The sequence below is a fragment of the Peromyscus leucopus genome, chromosome 9 (assembly GCF_004664715.2).
Source record: "Peromyscus leucopus breed LL Stock chromosome 9, UCI_PerLeu_2.1, whole genome shotgun sequence".
Classification (NCBI taxonomy): Eukaryota; Metazoa; Chordata; class Mammalia; order Rodentia; family Cricetidae; genus Peromyscus; species Peromyscus leucopus.
In genome coordinates, this window is record NC_051070.1 from 71,868,353 (window position 1) to 71,883,043 (window position 14,691).

Sequence of the window (14,691 nt, forward strand, 5' to 3'; positions counted from 1 at the left end):
AACATTTGTGATCTCCAATGATCAGGAAATTAGTGGACTAAGACCAGGATCAATACATTAAGAACAAATGCCATTGAAACATCTGTTTAATTCACAATTTTATTTTACTTTTATAAATTTTCCACTTTAAGTACATTTCTTCATCCAAGGCTATCTCTCTAAATAGAGTAACCATACATTACCAACAAAGTCAGTCAGAGTAAACAACTGTGGACTCCAAACAACCCCAGGAGTGCATCCACAGGTTAGGCTCTCACTCTGTCTCATTCTGGAGGGAGGCAAACACCTTCACAGGAAATCATCCAGACAATTCCACACAGCCATAAATCCCAGTGCATATAATGGAAAATGATATTTTCCCAGTCCTTCACTGTTATAAATCAGAGAACAGAATGTCAGGGCAGCAGAATCCAGAAAGGAGGTGACACAAGATTCATCAATTAGGAGATAGTCTTGTGGCCATAGTGTGAAAGGGGTATTATCAGACCTTGAAGCAGAAGTTCATTCAAAGGACCTCACACCAGAGGCAGCATGGTGGGGCTGTGAAGGGTGAGATGCTTGATGTGAGAGAAAAGGAAAGTTACCTGCCATGTACAGCATGATGTGAGTTCTAAAAGAAAAAGATAGGCCCCTCAGTGGCCCTCAGAAACATCCTACAGAACAAGTGTTTATTACTTGTATAGTTTGTCTGGGGGTAGGAAGTCCCTCACCATTTCATTGGTCAGACACAGTGTACATGTTTCCTAGTGCTTTCTACTGCTGTGATAAATGCCATGACCAAAAGCAACTTGGGTAGGAAACAGTTTATTTGATGTATACATCCCAATCACTGTCCACCATTGAGGGAAGCTGGTGTCAGAACTCAAACAGAAGTGGAGATGGGCCGCCCCTCCCTGCAGCCGCACGGAGCGCCGCTGCTGCCGCAGCAGGCGTCGCCCTGAGCGCCCCGCCCCCCGCGCAAGTCGCCGGCCCCCCCACATCCGGGTCCTGATGCCAGCCGCCCAGATGCTGCTGGCACTATGGTCATGGTAGAGGGGACAGCAATGCTTAGGCGGAACAGGCCAGGCACGAAGGCGCAGGATTTCTATAATTGGCCTGATGAATCATTTGATGAAATGGACAGTACACTTGCTGTTCAACAGTATATTCAGCAGAATATAAGGGCAGACTGCTCCAATATTGACAAAATTCTTGAACCACCTGAAGGCCAAGATGAAGGTGTATGGAAGTATAAACATTTAAGGCAATTCTGTCTTGAACTAAATGGACTTGCTGTCAAACTTCAGAGTGAATGCCATCCAGATACCTGTACTCAAATGACAGCAACTGAACAGTGGATTTTTCTTTGTGCAGTTCATAAAACTCCATAAGAGTATCCTGCTATAGATTACACAAGACACACGCTTGATGGTGCTGCATGTCTTCTGAATAGCAATAAATATTTTCCCAGCAGGGTTAGCATAAAAGAATCATCTGTAGCAAAACTAGGGTCAGTGTGCCGTAGGATTTATAGAATATTTTCACATGCCTATTTTCATCACCGGCAGATATTTGATGAATATGAAAATGAAACATTTTTATGTCATCGGTTTACTAAATTTGTGAAGAAATATAATTTGATGTCAAAGGATAACCTGATTGTACCAATTTTAGAAGAGGAAGTTCAGAATTCAGTTTCTGGAGAAAGTGAAGCATGAAGGGAGTCGTGTAGAACAATGTACTGATCACATAATTAACAATTATGTACTGTATATATCTATCATTTTAGACATGTCAATCATGTATCCATAGTATAGCTTATTTGTTTAGGGTAGGTTTTTGTATGCTATGTGTTGCCTTTTAAAATGGGAAATACATTTTAAGTTATTCATGAGCTGTATATTCACTGGTGTGGCACTCATGGTTTTTAAATAAGTTTAGTGTTATCTGTTTATAATGCTTGTTAATAAAAGAATTTACAGTTTGGTAAAATTGCTGCTAAACAATCATTGGATCACAATCCTTTCAAATCTATAAGAGTGAGCTTGGGTTTCACACAAGCCATTTACTAAAGAGATATTTTCTTTAGTTTCACCCTGTAAGTTTTGATATTTTAGAAAATTCAGTAGTATTCCATCTGTACTGCTAACTTTTCCAAAATGAGATAAAAGTGTTTAAAAGGTCTGTTTATAATTTTTGATATGCATAACCAATTATGTATATGTTCAGAGAAATGCAAGGAGGTGTTAGTAATACTTAAATAATCTCACTCTGCTACATAAAGTATATTCTAGGCAGTGTACTTGGAAACATTATCTTTTTTTGTGACAGTAGATTGTCGAATAGCTGGTGATGATGATAAGGCACATACAGGACGTTCCCATGGACACCTGCCCCTGGTGATAATAAGGCACATACATGATGTTCCCATGGATACCTGCCCCTTCTTGTTTCCCTTGGTCCTTTCCCTAAACTATATTAGTCAAGACATTTATTTACCAACCTATGGTTAGTGGTGGCTTCTCCCTATTTATATTCGTATTAATTGCTTACAGAGCATACCTCATAATAGCAAGTGACGCTACACTACAGGAAGTCTGTACTGCAGAGGCTCCTGCCTACCTTTATTTTGGGAAATTGTTGTAACTACTTAGAAAATAGTCCTGAATATAGTTTGGTTCTTCCTGTTAGTAATATTAATCTTTTCATCTAACTCTAGGCAGCATTAAATACATATGGAAAAGAGTGTATTTATTTTATTCTCCCTCCAGAAGCTTATTGTTTGGACTATATGCACATATAAGATTATTTACAATAATTCACAGGTTCCAGTGGTGTTGATGAATTGTCATACTTTTTGATTTCTTCTGTCTTAAAAATTTAAGTGCAGATTTAGTGCAACGTATTTGGTGAAGTTCTCCTAACATGCTGGGGTCTCAGTGCCACGCTGTGATGGCAGTAAGATGGGATGGGACTGTGCCTCAGTTGGGACAGTTGGAGCCAGCCATTTCTACTGACTTGACAAACGAGGAACTTATTTTTTTAAGTTATTTTCAAATGAAATTGAAAAATGCATTCATCTTGTTTGTTTTTCTAATTATTTGAAGAAATGGTTTATATTATGAGACAAGTGTGCACAGAACAGTGTGGGAAATGACAGCATACTGAGAGTGTATAGTTGATGCCTGTCCCAGCCTGCCCTGTGCCTGCGGTCATGGTCACCACTGCACTGTAGTCTGCAACTGTCTTTGAAGTTTTATGTTCACAGTGACTAGAACATCGACTGAAATCAGGTGTTTATATTACTGTTACCATAACCACTGGTGTTAGTAATTTTTTAAAAAACGGGGTAAATATCTGAGAGACTGGATAAGTGCATAAATTATATGTAGCAATGCTGCTGTTCTCCAGTTGGGAGCCCCATAGTGATTTCTGTCTCTTGACTATTTCTCAGTGAACATTTAAGGTAGTGACTGGGCTGTAGAGCTGACTGAGTAATTGGAACGCTTTGTGAATATATGGCTTAGTGTTAACAGGAAAATAAAGTATGTTTTTTTTTCCTAAAAAAAAAAAAAAGAAGAAGAAGTGGAAATCATGGAAGAAAGCTACTTACTGGCTTGTTTCTAAGCTCTTTTTCAAGTACCTTTCTTATACCTCCAGGAACCACCTGCCCAAAGGTAGCAGTGCCCAAAGTGGGCTGGGCCCTACCACATCAATCATCACTCAAGAAAATGTCACGTAGACATGCTTACAGAAAATTCTAATGGGAGCTTTTCCTCAATAGACATTCCTTCTTCCCACTGACTCTATTTGGGAAAAACTAACCAGCATGCCAAGGGAAATGGAAGAGTCAGGTACTGAGTAGGATCATGAATTTATCTTGCCATTGTAAGGAGTTGGAATTAGACTGGTTCCCGCCCCCCATCCATTCACTCACTCCAGAGTAAGTGCTCTAAGCAGGGTTGTCTTTAGAGAAGACAGACTACAGGAGAGTGTAGCTTGATTTCTGGGAGATAGAGGGGCAAGTAGAGGGGCTCATATCTAACATCCACCATTGATCATTGTCTCAAGCTATCCTCAGGATCAATGGGAGAGAAAATCCAAGTGAAACCTTCAGGTCTAGGATGTCTAAAGATGAGGCATACTGAGCTTTCCCCTTCCACATAATCATGTCTATTCATTTCTCCCTTATTCATGGCCTCTTCAAGGCAGCCTGGTTGACAAGACTGGTTATCTGTCATTTCTAAAACACAATCTCAGCAGACTAGCCACTTTAAATTGGCTGATGAGCAGCATTTAGGTGTTGCTCTCATTCATACTGTAAGGTGTTGTTCAATAATGTGCACCATTCGTCGATAGAAAAGTTTCAACTTCAATTTTTGTGCATTTCTAAAACTACCCATCCACCATAATACAACTTCAATGACCACCATTTTATCATGCAATATTGTGAAGTATCATTTAGTAATAATGCATGAGTCAATAACTGGGATTTACATGTACAGTTTGTGCATGTATGTGGCTGTGTGTGTGTGTGTGTGTGTGTGTGTGTGTGTGTGTGTAAATTTATAAAGAATGTCAGTGATTAGAATGCTCTGCTAAGAATCTTCCTTAAGGCAGTTTTAATGTCCTTGTTCCGCAGGCTGTAGATGAAGGGATTCAACATAGGTGTGACCACAGTGTACATCACTGAGGCCACTGCATTGCTTCTTGGAGTATGTGACCAAGAGGAGCTCAAGTACACTCCTAGTCCTGTTCCATAAAACAGGCAAACAACGGACAAATGAGACCCACAGGTGGAGAGGTTTTGTGCTTCCCACTTGATGATGGTGATCTTATGATGGAGGAAACTATTTTAAAGTAAGAGAAAACAATTCCTGAAATAGGAATTAACCCAAAGACAGTGCCTATACTGAATTTGACTATGGTATTGGTGACAGTATCAAAATGGGCAAGTTTAAGGACTTCAGAAGGGCCACAGAAGAAGTTGTAAATTTCAATAAAATCCTCACATTTGGAAAAATTGAATATTGCTACATAGTGCCACTGCAATTCTGCAAAGCTAAGGAGAAAAGACCCTAGAAGCAACACCCCACAGAGAGTTGGATTCATAATGACCTGTTAGTACAGGGGATGGCAGATGGCCACAAACCGGTCATATGCCATCACAGCCAGAAGCATGTCATCCATACATCCAAAAATTATAAACAGTGACATCTGTGTCAGGCAGCCCACATAGGAGATGACTTGGCAGTGATTTTGGAAGTCCACAATTACCCTTGGAACAGTGGTGGAGATGAAACAAATATCAACTATGGACAGGTTGGAGAGGAAGAAGTACATGGGTGTGTGGAGATGGGAGTCAGAGCTTACGGTCAGGATGATGAGCAGGTTTCCAAACACGGCCAAGAGATACATAGACAACAAAAGGCCTAAGAGGACCTAAGAGGACAGGCTGGACGTCTGGATCCTCCGAGAGTGAATGAAATGGAATTCTGGTACACATGTTGAGTTTCTCATGTTTTTATTTCTTGAACATCTTCTGGAGGAAACCAAAAATGTTTTTAACAATGGTACCAGCATGCATATAGACATTTTTCATAATTTGAGTAAAGTAAGTTCAAATAGTATTTTCTCAAGCCTATTGTGACTTCATTCATAATTCCTCAGTTGTGGTAAATGCCATTTACCAAATAGTGTTGTGTTCTTGGCTCATGTGTTACCTATTATGAGAACCTTATTGAATACAGTGATCTATGTGATGTGAAGCTAGAATTACTGTAAACAGCTGGCCTGTAGCACAGTAAAATGAAGCAAATACCTTTAAGACAAAATGGATATTTTGCAGAAGCTTCACTTTAAGAAATCTGTCAATTAAATCAAATAAAAACTTGAAGCACTTAAACATACTGCTTTTTATTGCAATAACATGGAGCAGGTTTATTTTTCTTAGTATATATCTGACAGTGTAAAGTCCTAGTCTATAACTAAAAATTAACAATTCCTACCCAGATAATTATTTTCAGGTTCCAGTGTCTTCTATAGGTTTCTTTTTGTTTGTTTTTTGCTTTACTTAAAAAGAATATTCTTCATATTTTTGTTTTGAGATTTAAGTCTTCCTTTCAAAATTAGATCTTTAAAACCTATTAGTACGTAGACAGGCCATGAGGCAGAGAAAAGCAGATGCAGGCAGGCCTGCGGCGGCGGCCCACAAAGGTAGAGCCCAGCGGCGACCCGCAGAGGTAGACAGGCCCGGCGGCGGCCGACAGGGACATTCAGGCCCTGCGGCAGCAGGCAGAGACATTCAGGCCCAGCAGTGGTCCACAGAGGTAGACAGGCCTGGCGGAGGAGACAAGCAGACACAGGCAGGCCTGCGGCAGTGGCCCACAGAGGTAGACGAGCCCAGCGGCGGCCCAGAGGGGTAGACAGGCCTGGCGGCGGCGGCCAACAGGTAGCCAGCACAGACATACAGGCCCGGTGGTGGCCCGCAGAGGTAGACGAGCCCAGCGGCGGTCCACAGAGGTAGACGGGCCCTGCAGAGGCGGCAGACAGGCACATACAGGCCCAGCAGCAGCCGGCAGAGACATACAGAGACATACAGTAGATGGGCCCAGCGGCAGTGACAAGCAGAGGTAGGTAGGCCCGCGGCGGCAGCAGCCGGCAGAGACATACAGGCCCGGCAGCAGCAGCTGGCAGAGACATACAGGCCCGGCGGCAGCCCGCAAAGGCAGACAGACCCAGCGGCAGCTGACAGGGACATACAGGCCCGGCGCAGACCGCAGAGGTAGGCAGGCCCAGGGATGGAGAAAAGCAGACGCAGCTTGGAACAGGGATGCCTCTAACCCCAACACCTGAGGAAGAAGCTATCTCCATGGGACGGAACCAGAACGAATCTGAACACTCTGTCTGAGGACAACCAAGGGCCCAGCTGCTGATCCTGTGAAACCCAACAGGGGTGTTGGTGAGACTACCCCGCTCAGCTGAAACCCATCTGGGAGAGGATTCAGATGCCTACAGTTTGAAGTCTGAAGAAACAAGATCAGCTGAGGAGTTGACGAATGAACAAAACGTGACCTGGGAACACAGAAGAAGGCGCTACCCAGCCACCAAACCAGATCACCAGAATCATAAGTATATAATTCACCGATTGAAATCAGCTGCCCCTGAAGAAATAGCCCAGTAGCTCCAATTTAACCAAGAACCCCTACTAAACCAAGACTAAAAATTAGAACAAGAGAGGCACTCTCAGACACAGACACCACCTGCACCGCACAGAGGAAGAGATGAGTAGACGCCAGTGCAAAAATACAGGCAACAATATAAAGACCTATATGGCAACATCAGAACTTAGTGATTCTACACCTGAACATACCAAGACAAAAGAAACAGAAGAAATCAACCCTAAAAATGACTTTAAGAAGATGATAGAGGCCCTTAAAGAAGAAATAAAACATTCCCTCAAAGAGGAGATAAAAACTTTCCTTAAAGAGGAAATGAAAAACTCCCTTAAAGAGGAAATAAAAACTTCCCTTAAAGAGGAAATGAAAAACTCCATTAAAGAGGAAATAAAAAATTCCCTTAATGAAATGGAAGAAAAAACGAACAAAAAATGGGAAGAAATCAAATCAAGCCAAGAAAAAGCAATTAAACAGATGAAAGAAACATTCCAAGATCTGAAAAATGAATTTAAGACAATAAAGAAAACACATGCTGAGGGAATGCTGGAAATAGAAATCCTGACTAAACGAACAGGAACTACAGAAACAAGCATAACCAACTGATTGCAAGAGATGGAACAGAGGATCTTTGACACTGAAGACACAATAGAGAAAATAGACTCGTCAGTCAAAGAAAACACTAAAGACAAAAAAGTGGTAACACAAAACGTCCAGGAAATTTGAGACACCATAAAAAGACCAAACCTAAGAATAAATAGGGATAGAAGAAGGAGAAGAATACCAACTCAAAGGCACAGAAAATATATTCAACAAAATCATAGAAGAAAACTTTCCTAACCTAAAGAAACAAATACCTGTGAAGATACAAGAAGCTTACAGAACACCGAATAGGCTGGGTCCAAAAAAAAAGTCCCCTCGCCACATAATAATCAAAACCCTAAACACACAGAACAAAGAAAAAATATTAAGAGCTGCAAAGGAAAAAGACCAAGTAACATATTAAGGCAAACCCATCAGAATAACACCAGACTACTCAATAGAGACTAGGAAAGCTAGAAGATCATGTACAAAACTCATGCAGACACTAAGAGACCACAGATGCCAACCCAGACTATTATACCCAGCAAATCTCAATCACCATAGGCGGAGTAAACAAAATATTCCAGGATAAAACCAGATTTAATCAATACCTGTCCACAAACCCAGCCCTACAGAAAGCACTAGAAGGGAAAATCCAACCCAAAGAAGCTAAACACATCCATGAAAAATCAAGCAATAGATAATCCCACACCAACATACACCACAGAAGGAGAACACAACACAACCACAAAAATAACAGGAATTAACAATCACTGGTCATTAATATCCATCAATATCAATGGTCTCAACTCACCTATAAAAAGACACAGGCTAACAGAATGGATAAGAAAACAGGACCCATCCATCTGCTGCATACAAGAAACACACCTTAACTTCAAAGACAGACACTACCTCCAAGTAAAGGGCTGGGAAAAAGCTTTCCAAGCAAATGGACCTAAGAAACAAGCTGGTGTAGCTATCCTAATATCTAATAAAATAGACTTCAAACTACAATCAATCAAAAGAGATCAGGATGGACATTACATATTTATCACGGGAAAAATCCACCAAGATGAAGTCTCGATTCTAAACATTTATGCTCCAAATTCAAAAGCACCCACATTCATAAAAGAAACACTACTAAAGTTTAAAACGCACATCAAACCCCACACATTAGTAGTGGGAGATTTTAACACACTACTCTCACCAAAAGACAGATCTACCAGACTGAAACTTAGCAAAGAAATAAAGGACCTAACAGATGTTATGACTCAAATGGACTTAATTGATATCTACAGAACATTCCATTCTACCACAAAAGAATATACCTTCTTCTCAGCACCCCATGGAACCTTCTCAAAAATTGACCACATGCTTGGACACAAAACAAATCTCAACAGATACAAAAAAATTGGAATAACCTCCTGTATCTTATCAGACCACCATGCCTTAAAGTTAGACCTCATCAACAACAAAAATTATAGAAAACCCACAAACTCATGGAAACTGAATAATGCCCACCTGAAACATCAATGGGTCAAGGAAGAAATAAAAAAAGAAATTAAAGATTTCCTAGAATTCAATGAAAATGAAAGTACAACATACCCAAACTTATGGGACACTATGAAAGCAGTGCTAAGAGGAAAATTCATAACTCTAAATGCACACATAAAGAAGATGGAGCAATCCCATACCAATAAATTAACAGCACAACTGAAAGCTCTAGAACAAAAAGAAACAAACTCACCCAGGAGAAATAGACGCCAGGAAATAATCAAATTGAGGGCTGAAATCAACAAAATAGAAAACAAGAGAACAATACAAAAAAATCAATGAAACAAAGAGTTGGTTCTTTGAAAAAAATCAACAAGATAGACAAACCCCTAGCCAAATTAACCAAAAGGCAAAGAGAGAGCACCCAAATTCACAAAATCAGAAATGAAAAGGGAGACATAACAACAGACAATGAGGAAATCCAGAGAATCATCAGATCATACTTCAAAAACCTGTATTCCACAAAAATGGAAAACCAGGAAGAAATGGACAATTTTCTGGATAAATACCACATACCAAAATTAAATCAAGACCAGATAAACCATTTAAATAGACAAATAACCCCTAAAGAAATAGAAACAGTCATCAAAAGTCTCCCAACCAAAAAAAGCCCAGGACCAGATGGTTTCAGTGCAGAATTCTACCAGACTTTCAAAGAAGAACTAATACCAATCCTCTTCAAAGTGTTCCACACAATAGAAACAGAAGGAACACTACCAAACTCTTTTTATGAGGCTACAATTACCCTGATACCCAAACCACACAACGATGCAACAAAGAAAGAGAACTACAGACCAATCTTCGTCATGAACATTGATGCAAAAATACTCAACAAAATATTGGCAAACCGAATCCAAGAATACATCAAAACAATCATCCATCACAACCAAGTAGGATTCATCCCAGGGATGCAAGGATGGTTCAACATAAGAAAATCAGTCAATGTATTACACCATATAAACAAACTGAAAGAAAAAAACCACATGATCATCTCCTTAGATGCTGAAAAAGCCTTTGACAAAATCCAACACCCCTTCATGATAAAGGTCTTAGAAAGATCAGGAATACAAGGAACATTTCTAAACATAATAAAAGCAATTTATAGCAAGCCAACAGCAAACATCAAATTAAATGGAGAGAAACTCGAAGCGATACCACTAAATTCAGGAACAAGACAAGGCTGTCCACTCTCCCCATATTTAGTCAATATAGTACTAGAAGTTCTAGCTAGAGCAATAAGACAACAAAAGGAGATCAAAGGGATACAAATTGGCAAGGAAGAAGTCAAACTTTCACTATTTGCAGATGATATGATAGTATACATAAGTGACCCGAAAAACTCTACCAGGGAACTCCTACAGCTGATAAACTCCTTCAGTAAAGTGGCAGGATACAATTTCAACTCAAAAAAGTCAGTAGCCCTCCTATACACAAATGATAAAAGGGCTGAGAAAGAAGTCAGAGAAACATCACCCTTTACAATAGCCACAAATAATATAAAATACCTTGGGATAACACTAACTAAACAAGTGAAGGACCTTTTTGATAAGAACTTTAAATCTCTAAAGAAAGAAATTGAAGAAGATATCAGAAAATGGAAGGATCTCCCATGCTCATGGATAGGTAGGATTAACATAGTAAAAATGGCTATAGCCGGGCGGTGGTGGCGCACACCTTTAATCCCAGCACTCGGGAGGCAGAGCCAGGCGGATCACTGTGAGTTCGAGGCCAGCCTGGGCTACCAAGTGAGCTCCAGAAAAGGTGCAAAGCTACACAGAGAAACCCTGTCTCGAAAATCCAAAAAAAAAAAAAAATGGGCTAATGAGCTAAACAGAGAATTCACAAAACAAGAACTACAAATGGCTGAAAGACATTTAAAGAAATGCTCAACATCCTTAATCATCAGAGAAATGCAAATCAAAATGACTCTGACATACCACCTTACACCTGTTAGAATGGCTACCATCAAAAACACCAATGACAACCAATGTTGGAGAGGATGTGGAGCAAAGGGAACACTCCTCCACTGTTGGTGGGAATGTAAACTTGTACAACCACTGTGGAAATCAGTATGACTGTGTCTCAGAAAATTAGGAATCGAACTACCTCAAGACCCAGCCATCCCACTCTTGGGCATATACCCAAGGAATGCTGATTCATATCATAAAGATACATGCTCAGCTATGTTCATAGCAGCACTATTTGTAATAGCCAGAACCTGGAAACAACCTAGATGCCCATCAACGGAAGAATGGATGAAAAAAATGTGGTACATATACACAATGGAGTACTACTCAGCAGAGAAAAACAATGAAAGCATAAAATTTGCAGGCAAATGGATGGAACTAGAAAAAATCATCCTGAGTGAGGAAACCCAAACCCAGAAAAACAGTCATGGTATGTACTCACTCATAGGTGGATTCTAGATATAAAATAAAGAACAATCAAACCACAACCCATAGAAGCATAGAGGCTATATATATAGCATGGAGGTCCCTAGGATGACTGTGGCTTATAATAAATTTCGGTTTTACTCAAATATTGAAAAAAAATACCCAAATGAATGGAAACACATGAACTGTGAACCAAAGGCTGAGGGGCCCCCAGCTGGATCAGGCCCTCTGAATAGGTGAGACAGTTGATTGGCTTGATCAGTTTGGGAAGCAACTAGGCAGTGGGACCAAGTCCTGTGCTCATTGCATGAGTTGGCTGTTTCAAACCTGGAGCTTATGCAGGGACACTTGGCTCAGTCTGGGAGGAAGGGACTGGACCTGCCTGGACTGAGTCTACCAGGTTGATTGCAATCCTTGGGGAGGACTTGTCCTGGAGGAGGTGGGAATCGGGGGTAGGCTGGGGGTAAGGGAAAGGGGTGGGAGGGGGGAGAATAGGGGAACCCGTGGCTGATATGTAGAACTGAATGGTATTGTAAAATAAAATATATATATATAAATAAAATAAAATAAAAAAATTAAAAAAATTTTAAAAAAATCTATTAGTACATGCATCCCTTATTTCTCTTAGTATATTTCAAATTTTTGTAAATATATCTTAGTTAAATCCATATTATCACAGAACATCTCAGTCCACAACTGCTAAGATATCCAGTGATGTGAAAAAATGTCAGTAAATATAGTTGAAATTTTATCCTGCAAAACTAATTTGCGGGGAACATCCACATAATCTCAGTAAAATATCTGGTAGAAAAACATGGTTTTCCTATGTTTAAGCAATGCCATTTTTCTGAAGTGCAATCAGAGTAAAGTGATTTGCATGTGAGTCAGGCCTGGTGCCTAGATGTCAATGTTCTTACTTCAGCTACAGAGGAAATTTCAGGTTCACTCTTTGGTCAGAGCACATGCTTAAAACATAAAAGGTTTTAAATACAGAAAGTATTAGTGATGTAAACACATGTGCAATGCCCTAATGGCTAAAGTAGATACTACTTGCTTCTCTACTAGGTCTGTTAGAGGAAATAATGTTATTAAAGATCATTTCAGTTGTTTAGACTAGTGGGTCTCTGAAACAGTTAACAGTGTATTTTTTCCATGGCTACTTAAAGTATCACAAGATCTTGGACTTCACAGGCTAATTTAATCAGAATATGTACATGGGAAATACTAGATTATACTTACCTAAACCTGGATAAGAAACCACTGCCTTAGATTATTTCCTGGCATTTATGAAGTATCCAATTAATACTTTCTAAACAATAATACTTCTTTATCTTTTTTATTTATTTATTTATTTATTTATTTATTTATTTATTTTACAATACTATTCAGTTCTACATAACAGTCACAGATTCGCTTGTTATCCCCATTCCTACTCCCCTCCCCTTCCCCCCAGCCCACCTCCCATTCCTACCACCTCCAGATCAAGGCCACCCTCGAGAACTGAGATCGACCTGCTAGACTCAGTCCAGGCAGGTCCAGTCCCCTCCTTCAGATTGAGGCAAGCGTCCCTGTACAAGTCCCGGGTTTCAAACAGCTAACTCATGCAATGAGCCCAGGACCTGGTACCACTGCCTAGATGCCTCCCAAACAGATCAAGCCAATCAACTGTCTCACCTATTCAGAGCGCCTGATCCAGTTGGGGGCCCCTCAGTCTTTGGTTCATAGTTCATGTGTTTCCATTCGTTTGGCTATTTGTCCCTGTGCTTTATCCAAACTTGGTTTCAACAATTGTCGCTCATATAAACCCTCTTCTTTCTTGATAATTAGACTCCCAGTGCTCCACCTGGGGCCTAGTCATGGATGTCTGCATCCAGATTCCTCAGTACTTGGATGGGGTTTCTGGCACAACTATTAGGGTGTTTGGCCATCCCATCACCAGAATAGGTCAGTCCCGGCTGTCTCTCGGCCATTGCCAGCAGTCTTTTGTGGGGGTATCTTTGTGGATTTCTGTGGGCCTCTGCTGGAGAGGATGTGGAACTCGGGGAACTCTCCTCCACTGCTGGTGGGAATGCAAGCTTCTACAACCACTTTGGAAATCAATATGGCACTTTCTTAGAAAATTGGGAATCAATCTCCCCCAAGATCCAGCTATACCACTCTTGGGCATATACCCAAGAAATGCTCAATCATACCACAAGAGCACTTGCTCAGCTATGTTCATATCAGCATTGTTTGTAATAGCCAAAACCTGGAAACAACCTAGATGCCCTTCAACTGAAGAATGGATAAATAAATTGTGGCACATATATGCAATGGAATACTACTCAGCAGAGAAAAACAATGACATCATCAGGTTTGCAGGCAAATGGATGGATCTAGAAAAAATCATCCTGAGTGAGGTAACCAAGACTCAGAAAGACAAATATGGTATGTACTCACTCGTAGGAGGATACTAGATGTGGAACAAGGATGACTGGACTGCTACTCACATCACCAGGGAGGCTCTCTGGAAAACAAGACCTCAAGAAAGACACAGGGATCACCCAATGACGGAGAAATGGATGATATCTACATGAAGAGCCTGGACATGAGTGGGAGCAATGAACAGTGAGGGTTGAGCGAAAGAGAGCGGGAGATCCCACCTGGATCAAGAACAGAGAGGGAGAACAAGGAATAGGAGAACATGGTAAATGAAGACCACATGAGAAAAGGAAGAAACAAACTGCTAATGAAGCAATAATACTTTTAACAAGAAACCTGCCATTACTAAATTATAAGCATTTTTTATATTATGTATGTTAGATGTGATATTTTCCAGAAATTTGATTTATGTTCAATGAACTTTGAGTTTAGTTCTCTGCATGATTTCATTGTCTAGTTCATTTATGTCAATGGCTGATAGAAACTCAGGGGACAGATTTTTTACAGCAATATTACTATATAAATATCTATTGAAGTATATATAAAAAGACATTTTAAACTAAACTAATACATATGTGATGCTCATT

At 40.2% G+C, this 14,691-nt stretch overlaps 1 protein-coding gene and 1 pseudogene across 1 annotated transcript; one reads left to right on the forward strand and one right to left on the reverse strand.

The window, feature by feature from the left end:
• The first annotated feature begins 1,019 nt into the window (after nt 1-1,019).
• Nucleotides 1,020-1,982, forward strand: LOC114682255 (MOB-like protein phocein). Its single transcript, XM_037208546.1, is given in 1 exon segment — nt 1,020-1,982. A coding segment is annotated over 1 exon segment (678 nt). The 3' UTR covers nt 1,698-1,982.
• Nucleotides 1,983-4,564: 2,582 nt separating this feature from the next.
• Nucleotides 4,565-5,485, reverse strand: LOC114682282 (annotated as a pseudogene).
• Nucleotides 5,486-14,691: the final 9,206 nt, after the last annotated feature.